At 38.7% G+C, this 23,434-nt stretch overlaps 1 protein-coding gene across 3 annotated transcripts; it reads left to right on the top strand.

Moving 5' to 3' along the window:
- The first annotated feature begins 258 nt into the window (after positions 1-258).
- CENPC (centromere protein C) lies at positions 259-22,441 on the top strand. Of its 3 annotated transcripts, none has more exons than XM_074589299.1 (18): positions 259-500; positions 2,194-2,240; positions 3,426-3,487; positions 3,806-3,906; positions 4,724-4,814; positions 4,917-5,136; positions 6,041-6,229; positions 6,718-7,097; positions 8,122-8,965; positions 9,563-9,601; positions 10,826-10,899; positions 11,791-11,859; positions 13,074-13,178; positions 13,981-14,079; positions 16,821-16,916; positions 17,251-17,405; positions 17,903-17,993; positions 19,437-22,441. In XM_074589299.1, the coding sequence occupies exons 1-18, from the start codon at positions 486-488 to the stop codon at positions 19,511-19,513; spliced, it is 2,754 nt and encodes a 917-aa protein (XP_074445400.1). In that variant the 5' UTR covers positions 259-485; the 3' UTR covers positions 19,514-22,441. The 3 variants fall into 3 exon arrangements, with proteins under 3 accessions (XP_074445400.1, XP_074445398.1, XP_074445399.1); XM_074589297.1 differs by lacking the exon at positions 259-500 and adding an exon at positions 865-953; XM_074589298.1 differs by lacking the exons at positions 259-500; positions 13,074-13,178 and adding an exon at positions 865-953.
- The last annotated feature ends 993 nt before the right edge of the window (positions 22,442-23,434 follow it).

Genomic DNA, 23,434 nt, shown 5'->3' with positions numbered 1-23,434 from the left:
TGTTTTCGCTTGTCGTGCTGTTCTTCACTCATGTTGTGAAGGAAAAGATTGCAACCCCCTGTGGGGGGTTTGCAACACCTGCAGGTGTTTTGTAGCGTTTAGAAACCCGAGGATGTGAACTGACGTTTCCCATGAGGGGGGGAAAAAAAAAAGAAATCAACAACCCGAGCGCCGCCGCCCCGAGGGAAGGCAAGCGGCCCTGACCGCTGACGAGATGGCGGCGGGGGGTGCGGGGAGGGGGTGGGAGAAGGCACCGCCTTCTGCGCAGGCGCGACAACGGCCCGCGGGGAGGGAGGTGGGGCGCGCGGCGGCCAGCCGCCGCCCAATGGGAGCGGGGGGAGGAGGCGTGGCCAGCGCGTCGCCAGCCGCCGGTGAGCGCGCCCGGGCGCCCGCGGTTTGAAAGACCGCGCGGCGGCGGACGGGAAACCGCGGGCGGGCCGGGTGCCGTGGCCGGGCTCTTGGCGTCCTCTTCGCGGCGGTCTGGGATGGCGGAGGCCTTGGTGAGAGAGCGCGGGGGAAGCGGCGGGGGTGTAGGGGTGTGTGTGGGGGGTTGCGTTTCCTTCCGTAACAGTCGCGGCACGGCCCTCGCCTCACCGCGCTCCTGAGGGGCGGCAGGCCGGCCCCGCCCTCCCCTTCCTCAGGAGCGCGGTGAGGCTCTGGGGGTCCCCGCTTCCCCCCGAGGAAAGGGGGGCCGGAGGTAGTGCTCTGCCCTCCTTCTTGGCCCCGGTTGGTGGCACGGAACAGTTCTGCTCCGAGGGGCTGTCTGCTGGGAGCCCCGCTTCCCTCAGGCTGCCGGCGGCTCCGCCTGTCGCTCGTCTCTGGAGATCTTTGGCGGGTTAGCGTGTGAAGGGCCAGTGACTCGTCTAAACATGCTAGAAGCATACTCGCCTTCCTTCTGCCGCCCTCTCTCAGAGCTACGCGGGGGGCTTAAAAAGCTCTTTATGTCTAACAGGGTAGGAACGTCACAATAAACGAGCTGTTAAAAGCTCTTTTAGATCCATTACAGGAGTTTTGCATTTTCTTATATGAAAGATTGCTTTCCAGTTGATTGTACTGCACTCCTCTGCAAGGGGAAGAAGTTTAAGCCTGAGTATGGTTCAGCAGTGTTTCTGAAATCATGGCTTTTGGCCAGTTGTTTTCCCACGTGACCAAGAGTTTCTTCCTGCCATTTGAGGCAGATATTGAAAATTTGCAGTGGAATAAGTCCTTATGTGGTTTTGATTATTTTTATTATGAGAAGTAATATCCAAAAAGGAATCGTAAAGAAGTGCAAAGTAATGTCAGCATGGCAAACTTAGGGAAAAATGTGCTGAGTTCTGTTGTATTAGGACTAGATAATCTCCACACTGCACATGTACTCTATTCCAGTCTACACAAATGAAGAAGAGGTCATAATTTTTTTGCAGCTAAACATTCAGATTTTTTTTGAGACATTTTCTTGCCACAGTGGTGAAAAACTGCACTCTGCTTTGCTCTTTAATTTTTCTTGGCTTAACCATTCCTTGTTTTTATCCTCTATAGAGGTCTTTGCCTGTTTCCAGCTCAGTAGGCTTTATTTCATTTGTTGGCATAGAAAGTAATGCTGATAACATACTGTTGTTTGAATTATTACTACTTTAGTTGATGTTATAGATGACTGGAGTCCTGTCTGCTATTCAAATTACTTTGATTATTCTCAGGGTTCAAGTATATGCAGAGGTGCTGGGAGTTAATTGAGACTTTAGTTTTACCACGGAACAGCTGATGTGCTGTCACTGCCTGTCAATGTGGTCTTGCCTGTGATAAACACAGGGCAAGAATCTGCATGTGAGCAGTTCTCATGGAGCAGTGGACGTGTTGTAAGGTTATGTCCTAGTTTGCTTTGTGTAGTTCATTTGTTTTTCTGTAGTTATCACAGAAATGTTAACCAAATCCTTAGATTCTCTGTGATTTCTGTCACATAAGTCTCTCTAACTTTAAATGCAACAGGTGCTTGATGGCTCTTGAGGAAAGCTGAATTTCTGTCAGTTGTTACAGGGGTTGTAGCTACTGCGGCGTTCTAAGAAAAACAGGGCTGCAGTAACTCCCACTAGTTTCAGATAGATTGAGAATTCTTGAGACGTGCTTACACGTGAAACAGGAGGTTGGTCGCTTACTTGTTTTTCTGTCGAGTGTCACCATGCTTAGTAAAAACTGATTTTTATTTCTTCACAGAATCATTTTAAAAAAGACTACAGAACAAGATTCTGCCATGGAGGAGGGTAATTTACATTTAAAATTTTATTCTTAGATATGATTGTTTGGAAAACTTACGTTGTTTCTTGTCCAAAAGCTTAATGTCAAAACTATTGGGTGTATCTTATTAATGTGATCTCATGATGTTTCCCAAACTTGTATTTCTTAGTGGTGGGAGGAGCAAATTGTGCCGGGGGACAAAGCACCAAGGATTTCCTTTGTATTCCTCTCCTGAGGCAGCAGACTGTGGTGTAGTTCTACCTAAGGTACCTCTAATTAGGCTGCCTGAGCACGGAAGCAGTAGTTTGTGCAAACATTTTGCCTTTCAAGAGGATGCCCATGCAGAGCTCTAGCTTATTTTGCCCTTCCTGGTAAATGTTAGAGCTGAGTTTGAGTATTTGCAGTGCTGTAGCTTTCTTTAAAGGCATGTCAGAAGTCTGTCAGCTTTTTTGTTACTGGAATCCATTTTTAGACATGCATTTCATGAGCTTACCAAATCTACCAATTTACTTGTTTTTAAAGGCATATTATAACCATTATAGGAAAAATATTCCATGGCTTTTCTCTTGGTATTTTGGTTTTGATCGACATGGTCACTTCTGCCGTTTTCATTTTTCATGGGGAGGTTTGAAATAGTAACCCAAGCAGCTGAGCTGTTCGCTTGCTTACAGATTTGATAGGTCAAGTAAATTCTTGCTGCTGAAACTTTTGTAGAAGCACAGAATAACTGTGGATAAGTGGTAGAAAAAGAAGCAGAGGATGACTCCTCCTATGAAGGAATACATGTTCAGCCTACATGTTTCATTTCTGGGTCTGCTGAGACTGGATCGCTGGGCAGGCAACTTTACTTGATTTTTTTTTTAAAAAAATATTTATTTCAAGTGGGAATCTCCCAAAGCTCTTCTACCTGAGGGGTGTTGTGTAGTTGTATGTTTTCTTTTATGTAGAGAGATTTCTGCAGTCTCATTATATTCTGTGACAGTGGGTCTTTTTCTCCTGGAGTCCTTATTTAGACAAGTTTCTTTGCAGCTATCTGTGCATGGAAATGGTAGGTTAATATTAAATAGTAGGTTTAATGTTAAAGTTGGGACTGGTGGAAATAATAATCTAAAATATTTAGTAGTAAGAACTTTACTACTTTTATATTGCTAGGATAGGAACATTTAATATTTTTGATTGAAAATATTTTTTTTTTCCCGTCTTCTTTCTAGAACTAAGATTGATGTACAGCCAGGTCAAAATGTACTGAAAGTCATACAGGATTGTTTCGAAAGTAAGCTTTTATTTGGTGTTTTACTTAATTTTCTGGTTAATTCATTTCTTCCTTGTATTATATCTAGTGGTAAATAAACAGAAATGAAAACTAAAGATAAACCAGATAAAAATAAAGTCTTCCTCACAGTCTTTAAAAGAAGCCCCTTCTAAGCTGCTTAAAACTGTGTCTCAGCTCTCTTGTAAAGGAAATCTTTTTCCCCAAGTAGCTGGCTTCTTTCTTTGGATTTATGTGACCATAACGAGCCTAGCAACTTGTTAAAATAAATTAAACCTGGACGATTTCAAGAATCCCTTATTTATAGTTTTTTCTGTATAGGTTGTGGTAGCAATCTTACAATAAATTCTCCAAGTGCGAGTCCCCGTTGCTCAACTCCTATTGTCAGAAGAGAGAAGAGGACTTCAGTACAGAGACAAAGGGTGAGTTAGTTAGGGCAGTGTCACAACGTAGTGAGGTTGAAGCACGCTGCCTTATAACTGGTTGTGGGTACGGCTGTCTTGGACTCCATTAGGGTTGGTTCCAGTCACTTTGCTGGATATATGGATACAGTTCTTAGCTCTCTGATGGATAGTAAAATAGAAAGATGATTCTTGTACAAAAGCAGCTTCTCAACTCCTGATAAACAGTTACCTGTACGATAACTTTGTTTATCTGTAACTTTATTGAAGAGTGGAGACAAGTTGAAGGACTTTTTATCGTGCTGTCTGAGAGAACAATGCCAATAATCTAGTTTGTATGTTTGGTTTTAATATTTTGGTTCTAGTAGGTTTTGTAAAGATAGGATATTCTATTAATGGCAGTGTTGAGAACAACTATCCTTTATAATGGTGTTTGTTTATTTTAGTCTTATGCTAGAATACTGTATAATCTCAAAAGTAATTCTTGCAAAATCTCAACCTGGCTTAATAAAGGTGAATGAAATTGCTTAAATTAATTCATTCTAATGAAAAGAGTCAATATCTTGCCTGTGGACTAGCAGGATGTCTATTCAAAGCTGCAAATTGATTTTTACTGTCCACATTGTTTTGCCTGTTGTTTGAAATTTACAGTTAGTTTTAGAAAGTCTTATGTGATAGAAAATAGAAGTGTTTCATTAGAACAAATTGTGCTTCAAATGAGTAGGAATTAAGGGAAGGAAATTAGAGTGTGTTCTGTAGAAATTTATATTCCTGTTGAAATACTGTTGCTTTACCAAATATTTTACTTTGTCTCATTATTTGTTATTGACTATGACAGCCAGAGGCAGGGTTAACTAACTCTGTGAAAAGAGCCTGTAATTCCGCAGAGTCCTTACCTGCATCACCACTAAAACCAGTCAGCAGCAGAGGTTGGTAGCACTACTGAATTAAGGGGTTTTTTGGGTAACTATTTCTTGGGATTTTGTAAGGTTCTGAGTAGCAGAATTAAACCTATTCTATATATATGCCAGGACGGTCACATGAATCACCCCTGAAGCCTGCAATACGTGATTATGTAGCTGATGCTAATAAACCACAGACTCCTGTATCTAAAAGACAAACAAATAATATATTAAAAGATGTTGAAGCACTATGCAAAAGTCCTGCCATGTCTTTGGACCCTGAGGATGATCATGGGTTTCTTGGATCACCTCTTCTTGTGGAGGAAGCGAAAAGTTCTCCGGTACATATGTAAGTAGAGCTGAATGTGTCGGTGGTGGTGTGTCCCGCCTGCCTTTAGAACACGGTGGTTTCAATCTTTTATGAATTTGGATTGTGAACTCATGAGAAGTAATTCCAGGCTTTTTAGAAAATTTTCATACCTGGGTTTAGAAAGGGCAGAATTGTTTTTTATTAAATATAATGTTTAATTCCCAAAAGTGCAGTACCCAAGTGCAGGAAGCCTGTCAATATAGTTTGGAAATCCTTTTTTGCAGGAAAATGCCCCAAATTACCTGCTTCTCAGATAGTCTAGATTTTTTTCAGTGAATCCTGTTGACAGTGTTGATCTTAAAAGTTAACAAAAAATTTGTTAAAGCAGAGATGAGCAGTCATTGTTCCTCTTGCTCTGAATATACAAATGTTTTATACAAAGTAGAACAACTTCTGTTGTGATCATTATGTCCTCTTTGGAAAATTTGAAGCCCAGCTGCAATAGTGGCCAGTGGTCCCAGCCACAGTTCCGCTTTCCTGCAGGACTGAATCTCTGGAGTAGATCATAGAGAGGGACTCACACTGATCCCATTAACTCCCATTGGTGGAGTGAGATTGGGAAGAGAGTGCAACTAGGGTCTAGGAAACCTGACAATTTCTGAAGCGTGTTCTAAAATTGGGAATTTGTCTTGCTGAGCAGCCCTCACTTTGATCAAGAGTCACAAGCTCACCCCATGTTGCCTCATTGGTTTGGATACTTGCTGCTATGCTGGGAAGTAGTACCACTAACTTGTGTTCCAGCAAATTACCAAATGAAAGCTTATTCATAAGAAGGGAGGCACTGTCAGCGGGAGAAAATGAGAGCATCTGTCCATCCACATGATACTTTAGTATGCACTCAGGATTTAAAGCATCATATTTGAATGCTGTTTCTCATACATAGATTACATTTTGATGACCAAGATACTCCTGCTGGAGTGAAGAGCCCCGTGGAAGTTGAAAATTGGGAAGGACCTCAGACTGGGAGAGATGAGCAGGTTGTTGCACAAGCTGCTACGTCTTCTGTACAGAAAGAGAAGGCTTTCTCTTCAGTTGTCTTGGCAGCTTTAACAACAGGAACGCTTGGAAAAAGGTTTGTTTTGAGGCTTAATATGGAACACAATTTGCTAGTAAAATAACCCAATCCTGAGTACTGGGGCAACATCCTTGTTTCAAAGTTTTGTGCTGTTAGGATTTAACAGCATTGTTGCTTTTGTCTGCCAGTAGAATAGTATGTAGCTGTTGAATAGTGTTTCAGATTGCGTGTGAGATGTTTTGATAGGTTGGAGAATTTGGGAAAACCCTATGTGATTCTGAAGTTAGCAGTGATCAAGCAGTCCTTTTCAGAGCTAATATAGATTTGACTGGTTAGATAGGAAATTGACTATCCAGCATCTGAGAAATAATGAGTTGTGAATATGAGGTCAAAGCAACCAGAAGCAGGCCTTGTGCTCTTTTTGGAAGCTAAAGGGCAATGAATGATGAACTTAATTCTTCCGAGGAATGTTCTGTAGCATGCAAGATTGAAAGTAAACTTTTTTCCCCTAAATGATGTGAATACTTTGTCCCTCCTTTCTTCAGGTATTCAGCCTCAATATCACCACCATCACCTCCTACTGTGCAAGATGAAGATATAGAAATAGAAAATGAATGTGAATTTCTAATTGATGAGTCAGATGGTGTATATTCTAATTCTTGGCTTTCAATACCCCTTAAGAACAAAAAATCAAAAAAAGATGTCTCTGCAACTCCTGTGTCTAAATCTCAGACCTCTGAAAAGGAGAAGACGGAGAGTAAGAAGGGCAAGAACACAAAAGCAAAGGTTGAAGCACTTACTAAACAGAAAACAGATGATTTGGATGTCAAAGTACCTGACTTCAAAGAAACGTCAGAATCAGATCCATTCTCTAACAGTAAAGGAAAGGTCCTTAAATCTCAAATCAAAAACAGTACTCGTATGGGTAAGTTATTTAACATATCTTCAGACTTCTTTTTCCCGGTTATATTTCTGGATACTTTTGTGGTGGTTTATTGGGAAATAAAGTAGAATGAGAGACATTAATGGATTCCTAACTGATGTTTCAGTTGCACAGTTAGGTTTGGGTGTTTATAATGCAGTGAGACAGAGTGTCTTCACGCTGGCTTTTTTTTTTTTTTACTCCCCCCCCACCCGCCATCGTTCCTGTTAGGACATTAAAAATTAAGTTATCAGTGTTGTCTTTTCTTATGAGCAGACAAAGAAGGTAGGTACCCACAAGCAAGCTTTGCTCGTCTCTCCGTAGAAAGGAGGTTAAGATATGTGCTTTGAACTGGAGGGGATCAGTTTTTAGGAATTACTTGAGAAAGGTTTTGTAGCAGGAATCACTGAAAACTAGAAAGCAGATTGAATGTAACGTTTCTGCCTGTTTTATCTGTGTCCTCGTTCTGGGCGGGGATGGGGTTAATTCTCCCCAGGCTCCAGCAGGGACACTGGTATTCCATCCCTTATTAGCCTTTCCCAGGCTGGAGCCCAGAGCTGCTGGGGCTTGGAGTGGGCTGAGGCGTTCCAGGTCTGATGGGTGAGCGGTGGTACCGTCATCGTATTGGTACATTCCTCTATCCCTGTTATTGTCGTTGTTTTCCTGTTCCCTTTGCTGTTCTGTTAAACTGCCTTTGTCTCAACCCATGAGTTTTGCCTTTTTCTCCCAATTCTCCCTCCACAGCCATGGGAGAAAGGGGAGTTGGAGAGAGCGGCCGTGTGGCTAATCCACGACCACCTGCTAGGAAATACTGGAAGTACACCAAAAATTCTGTTTTGAATTTTTCATATGCTATGGTTCAGAGAGAACCTTCTTTTTAATTATCAGGGAAAAATCTGGTTTTGTGATACTTTTTTTTTCCTTCTCTTGATTTTTTTGTTTTATTTTTATGCATTCAGATGTCAACATGTATCTTCGGGTTTAATGGGAAAAGATATTAATGTCCAAGTGTTTTGTGTATTGATAGGAAAGACTAAAAAGGATGCACTTAGACAAGGCTCTCCAAAACAGAAAAAGGACACGTCCTGGAAACCAGAAGCTGAAGAACTGATGTTGTCATGTTCTGGATTGGAAACAAAAGCATCTGATGCTGACCAATGTAAAACAAAGGTCGTGACAAATGAGGATTCACCTATGTCCTCAGCTGAGCAGCAGCAAGAGAGGACTGTGTCTCCAAAAAAGAATCTCAAGTCTTCCAAGCAGTTGGCTTCAAAAGGTTCTCAGCGTTTAGTTGATAAGAAACGAACTGCTAAGCAGAAACTTACAAAAGATACAGCAGCTAAGAGATTGGCAGAATGTCCAAAGAAGCAGTTTAAAAAATCTGGTAAGAAAAATAGTAATAAAAAGCCTCGGTTACAGAGAGAGGAGAGTTCTGATGGTGAACCAGGTGAAGAAGAGCTTGAAAGAGAGCCTGTAAAATTGAATGAAGTGTTTACCTCACCCCAGCATCAGAAATTACAGACTTCTGTGATTCAGGAGTTGGCTAAGTCTGAAAAGCCTAAAAATGTATTGGACGCATTGGAGTCACTTGGTGGTGCAAATTACAAAACTGCTGTAGAAGTGCTACAGCATCTCATGGACATTGTGAAGAATTCTGAAAAGAAACGTTTGTCAGCTAAGTCTTCAGGGAAGATACCCAAAACAATTTGTCACAGAACCAGTAAAGGTGTTTGCTCAAGCCCTGAGGACACCGAGTCTCAAAGGGATTCTGACAGCTCTTCTGTAGAGGACACGACAATAAAAAAACAGAAGTTATCAGATGTGAAAATAAAAAATAATATAAGAAAACATAACACGCAACATGGACTACAGTAAGCTTTTTATGTAATTTGTTACAAGTATCTATCAACTTGGTAGGTAATTAAAGACGTCTTGTTAACTTTTAAGCAGTTAATGGCCCGATTGAACTATGTGACAGTTTCAGTCTGGTTGAAGCTAATAGAGAAACAAAGTAATGTAATCAGCATCCTGTTCTCAAAGGTGGGTGCCAAATCTAGTGTCAGCTTCCACATCAGGAAACTTGCGCTGGGATTTTTAAAGTGTTCTTTTGAGACTTGAGTAGCAGATCCAGTTTAAAAACAAAAAGACACACATGCACACACAGCCACACCACCTATAGAGTAACTTCACTGTCAGGTTTGTTACTTTGTTTGAGTGTTTAATTCTTCACCTATATTTATTTTTGTGGAAGTAACTTTACTAATGATTGCTAATTGAAAGAGGAAGTTTCTCTAATCAGTCTAATTGAGTTTTTAATCACTGTTCTTTGTGCTGCTTTTTAATTTTTTTTTAAAAAGTCTTTTTTATGGTTCTGTTTAGTACATAAAATTACTGACCTATGGGTTCCTTTCAGTAAGTAAAATTGACTTAACAGTAAACATAGTAAGAATTATTTTTTTCTCTTCTAGGGAGCGCTTGGCAGTGGAGAAGGGTATGAGTCATGAAAGGTAAAACTTGTGTTTAATCCCACTTCTGCCCCACTGAGACAGCTCTTTGGTACTACTACTGTATTCTGTGTTCTACTAGTGAAGAACCTAGTAGAAAAGGGATTGTGATTCATGCCTGAGGTGTTTAAATACCGTGCTAATACAATTCATAAACTAATACAATTCTTCCTGTCATGAATAAGGGGTCATAGTAAGTTTCTTGCCTTCAGGGATTTTTTTTTTCCCTTTGAGGCTTGATTCCACAATAGTGTGTGGTTTTTGAACAGACATACCTAGAACTAATAACAACTGTACTAATAAAGTCACTGTTAAGTAGGGCATAGAACTGTATCTACAATCCATACTCTTGTTTGTGCACATAAATATGCACATATCTTCTCCTTCATGGGATGGGAGCTTAATAATAAAGAAAACAGGAGTGGCAGTCTGTGAATTTATTAAATTCTTCTGTTGTAATTCTACTGAAAATTGTAACTTTTTATTATAAGTGAGCCTGCAGACTTAATTGGACGAATTTGTAGTGTAGGTTTCCTCATCTAGTATTGAAATACATCTTTTGGAGGTGAGGTGGCTCACAGCTGAACTTCATTGGCACAGTAAAAGCAGTGAAGTGTAGCCGCAGATGGGGGAAGGAGGGAAGGTTAGGAGTACTAATGCGAAGGCTGTAAGAGAAGTCCTGCTATAGGTGATTTGGTTGCTAGAGTTGTAACTCTGGTGGAGTTACATACATGTTAATTACAGTCATTTTACGGGGGAGACTTTATGACAGAATACATATTACAAAATACAATTCCAAACTATTTTACTGCCCTTTCCTTACAGTATGCAAAACATTTCTTTAAAGCACTTCTGTAATCATGATGTATAGAAAATTGTTGAAAAGGAATGTTACAGTAGAAGGTCTGTTTCTTCTGGAAGGGAGAAAAAAGAAAAAGAAGTTAAAAGATTTTTAGGAAACCTGTTTAGAGAGAAGGTGTGAATGCTAGTTTGTCTGCCTGATGACCAGGCAGACAATTGATGAATTTCACACCTGCGATTCCTAACTAGCAGTCTAATTAAGATTAGACACTTCAGTGCCTAATTGGTACAGACAGATGTTTAGAAGGACAAAAACCCCACCCCACATGATCTAAAAAAACCTTATATTTGTTATTCTTGGTAGTGCTGTAATGTTCCTTTGACATTTAACATATTCAAGCAGGTGTATTTTTTTTTCCTTTGAAGTGGGCCTGTTTTAGAACGTCGTGATAACTTCACTTCCAGTAGTAAGTCTTGTGAACAGGATAATACATCTTCAGGTAATGTTTAAAGTTGGTATTTTTTCTTGCATTTTCTGTATAAGCTTCTTATAAGCTGTAACTGATGGTACAGTAATTTTTATTGTGTTCTGCTTGTCCAAAGTAAGAAATGCAGATTGTATTGACTGCGGTCACATTTCTGCCCAGATACGTGGTACAGTATGCAAACTTTACATTGTGTTAGCTTTGGAAGGACTAGCACTACATGGTTTGGCATCAAGCCTACCAGGATAAAGTTATCTTTCCAGACTATGCTGAACAAATTTTTTAGACTGAGTTGGTACCAGTTTGGTGTGTCGCCATGCGATGGTCCTATATATGATCGCTTCAGGCAACTCTGGACCAAATTGTACAACCTTATGGGAATTATGGCCTGTTTGCCTAAAAATATTTTAAGTTTCCCTGCACAAGTTGCATGTATTGTCATAATGAAGAGCAGCCCTGGGATACCAAGTCTTTTCATTAGAGTTTTAGAGTCAGTTGTGAATCTTATTTGTTCATGCAATGCTTTCTTCAGAGGCCTAGTTTTGTGTGTATTCTATTAAGTAGTTTGTTCTGAAGTTAGGCTTGAGTGGTATAAACCTTGCACTTGGATCAATAAAATTATACGTGTAGTTATAATTTGCCAATGTTTGATTTATCAGAGGGATGGATCTGAAGAGTATTTACTTGAATGTATGGTTTTCATTTCATTTTCAAACTTCCACTGTTTAAAAACTAATTATGTATACTGTTTATTTACATCGGTATGTTTAATGAAAAACATGTTAGTGGGAACACTAACGCTGTGACTTCTGCCTGTATTACCTATGGTTGTTTCTAGTGGGCATTTTGACTAAAAGTCAGGAATAGTAAATGGCTATAGTGATGGCTTTTTGAACATGTTTTCAGATAGTTCTGAGGACGTCAATCGTCAAGTAAGAGCTCTGTTGTCAGACAACACAGCAAGGCATAAAATAGGTAAGATTGTTTTGAAATATGTTAATGTAAGTGCATAAACACAAATACATTTCCAACTTGATGTAAACTTTGCTGAAGACACAGGAAAGCACCTAGAAACAGGTGCGTATGTTAATAAGTATTTACAGATAAGACTTGTTAGTTCTTCAGGGTGCTATAACCCTGCTCTGATTTTTAAGCTGCTTTTAAAAACTTACAGTGTTTCTTTTCTTATTACTATATTCAACAATTATCTTTTAACTGTCACGTTTCCATTTTTCATTTAATATTGAGTCAAGACATTGCTTACAGTTCAGTGAGAACAGTAAGAGTTTGAATTAGTTTCACACAGAGTAACTGAGGGTGCAAATAACCTGCCCTCTGTGGTGGTCTGAGTCGGGATAGGATGGAACAATGGGCATGCAGTTGATTGTAGTCCCGTACTAGTCTGTTTTTATTGGGTTTTTTTTATTTCCTTCATTACTATTTTGTGCACACTGCTATAGTTGTCTATTTTCAAAAACTTACTTCAGCAAGTTTTTTTTATTTACTATTTTTATTTTTAGCATTTATTCTTGGACTGCCCATAACTCTTAAAGGGCTTTTATTCTTTCTTACAAACACTGAAATATCAAGTCTTACTGTATTCATATATGGCAGCTTAGAAAAATTGAAAGGTGAGACTATGTAATAAGAAAGTCTGAAGATAAATATCTGGGAAGTCTTGGAAATGTGTGGGTTTTCTGCTGGCAAAGTGCTGCTCTTCTGGACCTTGGAGATGGGACTTAAGAATCTGGAAGAGGAGGGGCTGCTCATGCAGTCTCTGTTAACTCTTCTTTTGCCATAACCCAGGCAGTGCCTTTTCACTGTTGCTAATGAAGTCCCTCAGATTTAGGCAGGGTTCTTAGTCTTTGTCGAGAGCTTTGTCTTCACAGATGTGCGTGAGCCCCTAATGTCTGTATCCCCCTGATTCACTAAGATATATAGAATGGAATCTAGTGTAAAGTCAGCATGGTGACTGTTTAAGAAAAAGGAGTGTGAAATGCTGATGCATGCAAAAGAAGGCTTTTGGCAATACTTGATTCCCTTTACCCATCATAATAGCAACGTGATATAAATATCAGCTAGGAAGTGGTGACCACCTGATACGGAAGAACAGGAAAACATATTTAATATTTCCCATTTCTGAATTTTCCTTTCATACTTGCTGTGAATGATTTCATCCTTTAAATTAGTAATGCCTTCCAACACACCTAATGTTCGTCGGACAAAAAGGATACGACTAAGACCTCTGGAATATTGGCGAGGCGAGCGTGTAACCTATGTGATGAAGCCTTCAGGTATTAGTTCCAAAATACCTATTTGCTTTCTCCTGATAGGGCAGTAAAGAGAAATCTGTGGGTTGATCTTGTGCCATGAAAGCTTTGAGATGCTCACTATCTGATAATTTAAAAAAAAAACAAACCGACATTATTTATGGTTTCCAACTATTTTTAGTCATTTTTCTGTGTAGTCTTCTTCTCTCCTGATACCCCTGCGTCAGCTAGAAATAGTATCCGCAGAGCATCTTTGTTACTCTTGCCTTAAACATTTAGGGAAGAACAAGATGGTTTCTCTGTATTAGTAGGTTTATTACATCAAAGATTCTGTATGATACCGGAAAAAGAGACAATCTACTGGAGCATTTCTGTTTGTGTGGGGACTGTTCTCTAGAGCAGATACTATAATATTTTATCCAGTCTCAGTGTTAAGTTCCCTAAGTGCTAGAATATGTCTTGTTCTCAGGGATTTTTTTTCTGAAAATTCAGCCTAATTTGGTCCTTTCCTAATTGATTAGTCTGCTTAAAAATAGTATTTCTTTGTGTCCCTAAAATTGGTATTTTGTCTTAAAAATTGACTCTCGTGTCATGGCTTTCTGAAATGTTCTTTGACTGAAACATGATGGAATGCTTTTCAAAAAGTCTCCAAGTTGCTTTGCACTCCAAAATACTTGATGTTGAAAAGCTTTTTTCTAAACCTATCTGAAAAGTTCAGCATTAAGGAAATATATTCTCAACTGAAATGCTTGTTGGTTGTGCAAGTCTGCATTCTTGTAAAATTATTACGAGTTAATGAGCTTTGTTTAACTTTCTTTTGTTTCAGGAGAGCTTGTGATTAGTGGAATAGCATGTCCAGAAACAGAACCTCACAGGAAGATTAAAGAGAGGAAGGGTGTCCACAAGCAGAAAAGAGATGATACAAGTATGAACACAGACTTTTTTTCTTGTGATACTTTAAAAAAAAAAAAAAAGTAGTATCTGTAATCAAATACTCTATTGCTGTAAGATCTTTCTACTGTAAAAATTTGATGCTCTGGGTGAAAATAATTTTATAATTAAATGTATTAATGTGATCTGATGCGGAAAAAAATGTTCTTATATATCAATGCTGTATAATCTCGTTTTAAAAACTTCAACTTCTCAGCATTAGAAAGGAGGAGATACAGGACATATCCACAAGTGTCGTGGTGCCTTTAAAAGGAGGGATTGAAAAAAATAAGCTGTATTTCTGCCCTTGTTCAGCTTGTTGATTAATGGTGCTAATGTGTTTAGTTTCATAATGCACAGTTAAGGTATAAAAACTTCTGGTCATTTTACTGATACCTGTAATACCACATCTGAAAAGGCAGCATATGGTGTCAATAGAGTTTTAAGCTATTATAGTTTAAATACAAAAACATAACAAGGTAGGTGAAGAGAGAGCTTTAAGAACAGTACGTGAAATGGTTAGAAGTGGGCAATAGATCTGTGTTTGAACAAACCAGAACCTTTGCTAGAGCCTCTATGGCCAGTAAGCAATAACTATGTAGGTAGTGCTCACAAAAGGGAGATAGAGTCAAAGCCCAAAAGCCAAATTATTTTTGCTGTGTGGAAAATCTTCTGATGCTAAAGAACCTTTCTTTATGGGAACTGTCTAGAGCTTTTGTTTGGCACTGAAACGTTTCCATGTGAAGTTCTAGAACAAATAAAACAAATGCTAACAAACATGGAAAATGCCATGTGGTCCTGACACGGTTCTAAAACAAATCAGGGCTAAAATAATCATTAGAGAAATAAGGAAGAAAACAGTCAATGTTGGTACAAATTTCTGGTTTTCTGGAGCATTGCATGTAAATTTTATTCTTTACCTCAAAAAGAAAGTAGTAAGACTACTGAAGGTTCAGAGAAAGCTTGTCAAAAACATGGAATAACTTCTGTACAAGAAGCAACTACACGGTGAAGGCTTCTCAGCCCAGAAGAGAGTACTGCAGATGTGTGAGAAAGACCTATAAAAACACAAGTGGCATGTAAAAGTAGAATAGAAATAAATTGTGCTTTGTTTTGTTGGGGTTTTTTGTTTGTTTTTAAACACAAGAACTAGAAGGTGTGGAAGGAAGATAGTGAGAGCTGGCTTTTTCAAACAAAATCAGGTGTCTCTTCTCACTGTGTGCTCCCTGCCCCAGAGTACTGTGGATAAAAATATTTATGTAGATTCAAGGCGAGAACTAGATAAATTCACAGGAGACTTAACTGTTAATACCTCTAAGTAAAGTGTGTGAGCTCCATGTGAGAGGTGGAACGTATTCCGTGGAAGTGCCATTACTCTCTTACAGCATTTTTGCTATATAGGGAGGTGGGGGAGAGCATTTATTGGTTGCCTCAGTGTCCAGTCCAGCCCAAACCACGACAGGGATGGAAGGGGTACTTGCTTTTGGCCATTGATAGGAGACAGGGTCCTGGTCTAGAGCAACCTTTGATCTAAGTACCGTTTATGTTTTAATGTAAATCATTTGCAGTCCATGTGAACCTGAGCTCGTAGTGACTGTTCATACCGTATCTTACAAGTAGTATTGGTTGCTTTAGGTGAATTTGGGCTGTTTTCCAGAAGTGATGGATTTCCTTTTTAAGAGACATTCATTCTGAGAGGTAGTCTTTCACTAGCCTCCTTGAATTTCGAGTGATGCATATAAGGACCATCAGCTGAGTAGAATTTCTAGGACAAACTCCTAAATTTTATTGATTAACAATAAAAATTCTGTTATTATAGCTATACAGTTGCACCTGTTGATGCTTCTTTTTATAGAAAGATGATTATGTTGAAACAACGCTATTTCAAACACAGTAACTTTCTTCCTACCCCTGACTGTCTTGGGGTAAGAGTATTTAAGCAGCCATGAGTGCCTATAAAGTGCTATAGCTTGCTTTTAACATCCTTGTTCTGACTGCATTTAAAGAAATTTCCTGTGCACTGTGGAGCTAAAATTGTCAGCTTAAGAGAGCTCTGCAAGAGAGCTTTGGGATATTTATTCTGTCGTGAACATTCTCCAGCATGTCTTTACTATTTAAAAAGTGTAAGGTTGTTATCAACTCTTAGGCTATTTTCTTCTCTGGAAAAATCCTTTTTATTATAGAAATAGTTCTCTCTCTTTGATTTACAACTTACATTGAGATTCTTCTGAAGGGTATTTCTTGAGAAAAGGAAAACTGAACATGTGCTTATTCTTTTGTACGCTTTATCTCTTAAGTCTCCTGATGCCCAGCAGCAGTAGGTAAAAGGAAAAAAATTGTTCTTTGTGCTTCATCATGTATTTTATATCCTCTCAGCATCTGTTGCTAAAAAAGCACTTCTCTTAAAATGCAGATAATTTTGAGTAAATACTGTCATTAATAGCGTAGGATAAATAGTTGGCATTACCCTGGAAAATTCTGTAGGATTTAGAGACCCTTTATCTGTTACACACAGAAATAAGTCCAATGAAAATTACATTTTCAAAGAACTGTTATGGATGGCTTTCTTTTATTTGAAGAAAGTGTATTCAGTCTGTTTAGTCCCTTAATATAAAAAATTTAAGTACTTATGTATGAAATCTTAAATTGTGTAGAAGTTGTGGTTAAATAATTAAGTTTTTAAAAGGTAGAGTGATTATTTTTCTGGGTTTGTTTTTGGTATTTTTGTCTCTCCAGGAAGTGAGATACCTGCAAATTTGTATCACTCCCTAGCTGATACTTCTAAGCCAACCGTTGTAGTGGACCCAGTAACAAATAAGGAAGTACTTCTGGGTGAGTTGAGGAGTGTGACCAAGGGCCTTTCTGAATTATGTCGTGAGACTGATGAGAAAACAAAACTGTTCATGCCACATCGGGCATAAAAATATGAGTTGTTGAAACACTCATTGCTCTTCTGGAGAAATTATTGGGGAGACACAAAAAGTGTCCTGATTTTTCAGCTAAATATTGAGTCTAGTTCTTGGGGTTGTTGCACTGAAACAATACATAATGCTTTAATTATATTAATTAATGATATTAAATAATGTTTTAATAAGTAGTTACTGAACAAGTAGCAAGACTAATTATGTGTTAGCATTAATGTAATCTCCTGGACTGTTTTTTGTAGAATGTGTTAACACTGAAAGCAATCTCCCATGCTTCTTCAAAGATGAAGCGGTAGAAATATATAAAAATTTGAATACACCTGCTTTTGCCACTGGTAGATTGATTTTGAAACCACTCAAAGAAAAGGGACACCAGCATGTCTACATGGATACAATAGTAAGTACCCTTTTTTCTTATTTTTATAAAACGGACTATGTAAACAGAAAATCTTAGAATGATTAGAAGTAGCATACAAAGTTGACAGTTTTTTTCAGAGTTTTTTTTTTCGCCAGTAATGCAAATAAATACAGGAAACGATGAATCATTTCAGTTGTGAAATCAGTTATAAGCCATGAAAGTTGATAGAGGTACTTTGAATGCATGTTGGCCTGTTTTGCTTCACATTAGATCTATGTGTCCATGTATGCTTACTGTCTGGAGCTTGCAGGCAAGCTGGAAGTATCAATTAAAATTGGCCTTCACCCCCCTCTTAAGTTGTGTGTCTTACTTTTCAGCAGGATGGGGAAAAGGGATTGCAGCTCTGCTAGTTTTTCTCTTTTTTGATCTCTGTCACAACATGCGTGCAAAACAAATAGTATGTTTTCTTGGATAACTTTCTTAAATGTTTGCAAAGGAAACATTGCTAATCTTGGAACCGTTTGGCTTTCACTAAGGCTTTCCACGTTATCTACGGCAAAATTATTCTCACCTTACACAAGACATCGTATTATCTGACTACGGGTCACTACTTCTACGTTCCAGCAGGTAAGTACATGTGTTTAAAATCAATTTCTTGGAGAGGGATGAGACTGAATTAGCATGCTACGAAGCAAAACTGAGCTGAATGATGGGAAGAGATAAGTTAGAGTAGAGAGTGGGAAGGTGTAGGGTTATGAAGAGGGTATGTGACCCAACACCAGACATGGGTTGATGACCTAACCTTTGAATGCAATGATACAAACACTGCCTATTTACGTGAGGCGGCCTCAAAGTTTTTGGTGACACTACCTAGTTCTAAGAGTGAATTGGTATTCTGGTTCTGTCCCTAGAATGTTGGGTAAACTTCACAGATAGGTTACTGTATTGGTAGTTAATACAAGTGTTTGGTCACCATTGTTTTGCTGTTCTTTCTATGTAAAATTATGAAAATCCATTTGGATCAGTTCACCATATTTTACACTTTGTGCTTGAAATACACAGAAGGTGCAGAATGTCTTGTTGAACAGGTTGTAACTTCATGTGGGTTGTTGAGAATTTAGACACCTCTGATTTTGCCCTTCTGAGATAGAAGTTGAATGAATTCCATGTGGGACGCTCTCCTTCAGTGGGTAAGACAATAGTCAGGAGAGTTTGTAGTAGTTGTAAAGCAGGCTGTTCATGAAGCTGTAGAGAGCTTTTTGTACAGCTTTCTTGTGAAGAGGATATGAATGACAAGCTGTCACGTGTTTTTTCATTAACTTTTCACCATGGTGTCCCAATTGAACAATCATTGTTCAATTAATGCTTGGAAGCTTTTTTTATGTTTGTTTTAATCCTAAAAGTTTAGGGGTCTGCAGAGACTATTTTGTAGTCTGCTTTTTGGGAAACAGATTATATAAACTGCTCAAAGTTCCATATGGTCATAAGGATCTATACGTCTTTACCATTCTTCTCTACTTCTTGGTGTGCTGTCTCAGTATGCCTGGATGGGCAATGCAATGGTTGTGGTTGGTGATCTCTCCTTAAGTCGTCAATTGTGGCTGTATATGAATGTTAGGATGTTACTCATTCTCGATATGCAGTGCCTTTTAGATGTTTCTATGTTTGCGGTCGTGTTAGGATGCAAATCCCAAGTGAACATCTGCAGATAAGTTTCTGTGTGCAGTTTTTATTGAAATTTTCTATAGGAATAAATTACAGTAAATTCAGTCACCTTAAAGTTTTCTTGTGGGTTTTGAGAGCTGAGAGCTCAAGCCCATTACATTTTTTTCAGTAAAAATCTCAGCAAAGATGCACTTTATTCTTATCACAGGCTGAAATAAATGACGCTAGCTGTATTCCTTTTTACCTCTTTGAAATGCAATGACGTGCCTGTAAGAGTGACATCCTTCTGGCTAATATTCCTTCTGTTAAAATATATGAAATGAAAATACACTTGGCTGAAGATAGAACAGGACTTCAGAAATTGCTGGTGGCTTCTAAAGAAAATTTTTCTGTTTTTATTTGTAGGAAATGAATATAACATACGTAATCTTCTGAATGAAGAAAGTGTTCTTCTTTTCACACAACTCAAAAGTGACGGGTGAAGAACTTTCTGCAGAGAAGTTTACTGAAACTTTTCAAGCTTTTGTATGTTTTGAAGTTCTTTTTACATACAAAAAGCGTTCTAGTGTGCCCAACTTAACATTTTACAAATTAATACAGAGCAGCTGAAATCAACGTAAGAAGAGTTAAGATCAAAACCATAAGATCCTCAGTAGTTTGCTATCAAACTGAAATGACATACTGAAGGGCCTCACTCTGCATGTTACTGTTCTTGTGCCATCCAAAGACAGAAAGTTTATGTATATATATAAAATTTGTGGGTTAAATCACGTTTTTGTTCAGAATTGTATTTATATGCCTAATCTCCCTAAAGATGCTTAGCACTTGTAAAATTTTGACATCTTCACCTAACATCTGATAGTTTTAACGTCTTCCTGGTATGAACTGCTTAGAATAATCTCTTATTTAAATGTAGGACCATACTGCTCGCGTTCCAGTAATTGGTGTCTAGGAGATGAGCTGCTGGAATGCTTGTGTGCTGGGGTTCAGCCTTCTTGTAATATGTTAATGACAGGCGTTTCTTCCTTGTCTAGCATATGTATGATTAGTGCCTCAAATTCGAATTGTAAAATGGGAGCACTTCAGTGGGATCTTAGCAGTTGTATCTTTTGTATGGAAGCTATGGCTTGATTAGCTCTGAACGTTGTGGACAGCTTTATTTTGTGTAACAGTGATAGGTCATTGCCAAATGTGTTACTTTAATATCTCCTTTTGTTTTCCTTGCTGTGTGACTGGATAATAATGAGGACCTTTGGGAAAACTGTAATTATGCGGTATACTTCAGAAGCCAAGTCTAGACAGCAGATGGTATACATAGCATTTGTCTCCCAAGGTCTTCAAGGTTCCTTCTGGCTGAAGATAAGGATAAACTGCAGCTATTCTGGGGGAGGGTGTTTTCTCTGTGGTTGCTACTATTTAGAAGAGAAGGCAATAGGGAAAACTGAGTTGGAATCATAAACTTCAATGACTAGAGGATTGATTATTGACCTTGTAAACAGTCTTGGCCACGATCTTCATGCTAAAAGTTAAAGTAGGAAAGGTGAATAGGCTGTAGTGCTTCCCTTAAGCTTTCAGCTGCCAGCTAGCTTCGTGTATCTGTGAAAGGACTTGGGACACCAGGATTACTATACCTCTGTGAAAGACACTTTAGATTGGGGAATCTGAGATAATATTTTTTTTAATCATTCTCTTTCAAGCAGTAGTTCCTATGATTAGTGCATATAAAGACTGACTGTGGAAATACTGGAAAGAAGTTATGTGGCATCTTTGCATTCATGGCTAGGTCATGCTTAACTCTGAGAAGATGAAACAGAGGAACCTGCCTATTGCCATTTAGTTCTTCCTCTGTCTTGATACGAACTATTTGCTGCAGACTGCTTCACACTGCACTCTTTTTTCACAACCTCAAGTTTTGTAAGCAGTTTAAGAGTTAAAATTAAAAAAAAAGAGAAGTCATTTAGTTACAGCTGATAATAATTTGATGTTGGCAGCTTTTCTAAATTTTGGGCTTGGGTTGGTGTCTTCAAGGTCAGCAAGATTCAGATATTGTCCCTTCTGTGTTGGAGCCATACCAGGTACCAGATGGGCACACATGCTGTCTCCAATGCTTGAGGGGATCCCACCCACTAAAACATTTAGTTTGTAAGTCTTTCAACTCCTCAGGCCTGCAGAGGTCTGGAAATTTGCCACTTGACCAAAGATCCTCTGCTCCTTGCCCAAGCGTGTCTCCCAGCGGTCAGGGCACATGGATGTGGTGATCACTGATCCCACTAGTTCGTTGGTTTCAGCTGAAAGTCAGAACAAGACCGCTTTTCAGTTGTGTTAGAGGCCAGAGAAATCAGAAGGAAGATACCCTACAAATTTTCTTCTGCATTACCGGTCTGCAGATTGGGTAGCAAAAGGATGCTTTGTTAAGGGGTTAATGAACATGTATGAGCTATGGACCTCATGGCCCTAACGGAAAGTGTGGATGGATGTTGTGACAGAGCTGAAGGCAGCCTGCTGCTTTCGAGCAACATGTCCTAGGTTGGTGGGGTCAGACAAGAAGTGAGATATTGCCCTTGTGTCAGGCACTGATGTGTCTTCCTCCACTGCACTATACTGCAACTTGGCAGCAAGGTTTTGAGTGCGTTTTCTTTTGGGTATTGGTAAATGATGAGACATATGTCTTTCAGGATGTTTTCTTAAGCAGATCTAATGTGTGCAGACCTTTTCCTGACACAGGCTGGAAAGTGGCAGATGTTGAAGTGCATGTTCGAGGTCAGCATGCCATGAATGCCTGTTTGTGTTTTCCTGATTCTATGGATGCGAGTGTCAACAGAACAGGCGGGATTTGGTAAAAAAAGTATGTAACTTTTTAGGCTGGATGGTTCTCTTCCTTTCTGTCTGGTTGGTTTCTTGGGAGAAGTGTCCTGTGTAGTTTGCAGAGAACATTTTGTAGTTGGTCTACATCTCAAAACGTGTTTTTTTGTTATTTATTTTTTTAAAGTAGCAAAATCAGTTGTGCCAAGCATGGTGATGTATCTAGGATGTTGCTTTAGTTTAGCAACAATTCCACTATTTGTCACTAGATGGGGCTTCAAGCAAAGCTGTTTGTCCTTGGCTGGCACCTATGTTCAGAAGGGTTTGGTTTTTGAAAGGGAGGAAGAAGAGTATGGTACAGATGGAGATAAATTCAGTTGATTTCTGTTGTAAGGAGATGTAAGTCAGTTTCCATTAACATTAGGACTTGGCACAGAACCTTGCCAAATTCATTCTGTTAGCATGTGTGTTGTACTAGTTGCGGACACTTGCTCAAAGCTGTTTTTTAAAACGTCGCACAGCAGGAGTTGAGTTGAGCTAGGTTGTTCACTGTTCGTCTGGATTGGATTTTAAATTTTTTTCTTCAAAATTTTTTTCTTCTTTCTGTTAAAAAAAAAAAAAAAAAAAAAAAAAAAAAAAACAAAAAAAACAACAAACCAAAAAAACCCCCAGAAAACTTGCTTCCATGTCATTAGCCTGAATATAGTGTGAGGAGGTGCAGGAGAATGTTCTGAGTTCCAGGACTCCTATGGGTGCTGAGTTGTGCAGTGTGGCAAACAAGAATTGGTCATTAGTCAGAATAAGAAGCTGATGTTTCACCTCTACCTCATCTTGCTTTGGCTTCTGCTTCCTGCATTTTTGTGTACATCAGGCTACTAGAAGTCATGGGTTACTTACCTTTGGTGGTCTTGTTTATTGGTTTATATACTGGTTTTACTGGTGTAAATCAGTACTGGTATATTGGTTTATATACTGTTTTTATTGGTGGTCTGGTATACCGGTTTAGTATATTAATTCAGTACTTTCTGTGAACAGTAATTGAGAGAGCTGGAAAAAAAGGCTGAGTCACACATTTCATCAGCTTCATGTTGGTAGGTGTATGTGTTCTATGGTCAGTATTGAGGTAACAACTGGAGGTTTATTTTAAGGAGTTTAACTGGCAACGTCCCACCACAATAAAAAGGCAGATTTTTGAAGGCTTTAGCTCACTTTGAAAGAAGTTACTTTACTGGTTAGTAGGTTCATTTGAAAATCTATCTCTTTGTAGTTTCATTTGGTTAGAAAGCTGTTCCTGTTGTACTAAACAAAGCTTTTTTGCAGTTTAAAGCGACAGAAGAATGGTTGCAAAACTGTCGGATGTGTGTGCACATCCGTATTTATTCAACTTTGTAAACATAAAATAGGAGAATACAAGCTGAGTAATTAAAGAAAAATAAACAGTGCCAATAAAACAAAACTGTTGAGGCACATAGACAATTTCCTCTATTTTTCAAGTATGCAGATGAATTGGTTATTTGCAAATGATTTTAAATTAACATTTGGGGAATACAATAAACCTAAAGAGCTATTTCCTCATTTCATAACAGTTGAAAAGGCAGTTC

The sequence above is a fragment of the Larus michahellis genome, chromosome 5 (genome assembly GCF_964199755.1).
Source record: "Larus michahellis chromosome 5, bLarMic1.1, whole genome shotgun sequence".
NCBI classification, from domain to species: domain Eukaryota; kingdom Metazoa; phylum Chordata; class Aves; order Charadriiformes; family Laridae; genus Larus; species Larus michahellis.
This window is presented reverse-complemented; position numbering and strand designations above follow the sequence as displayed.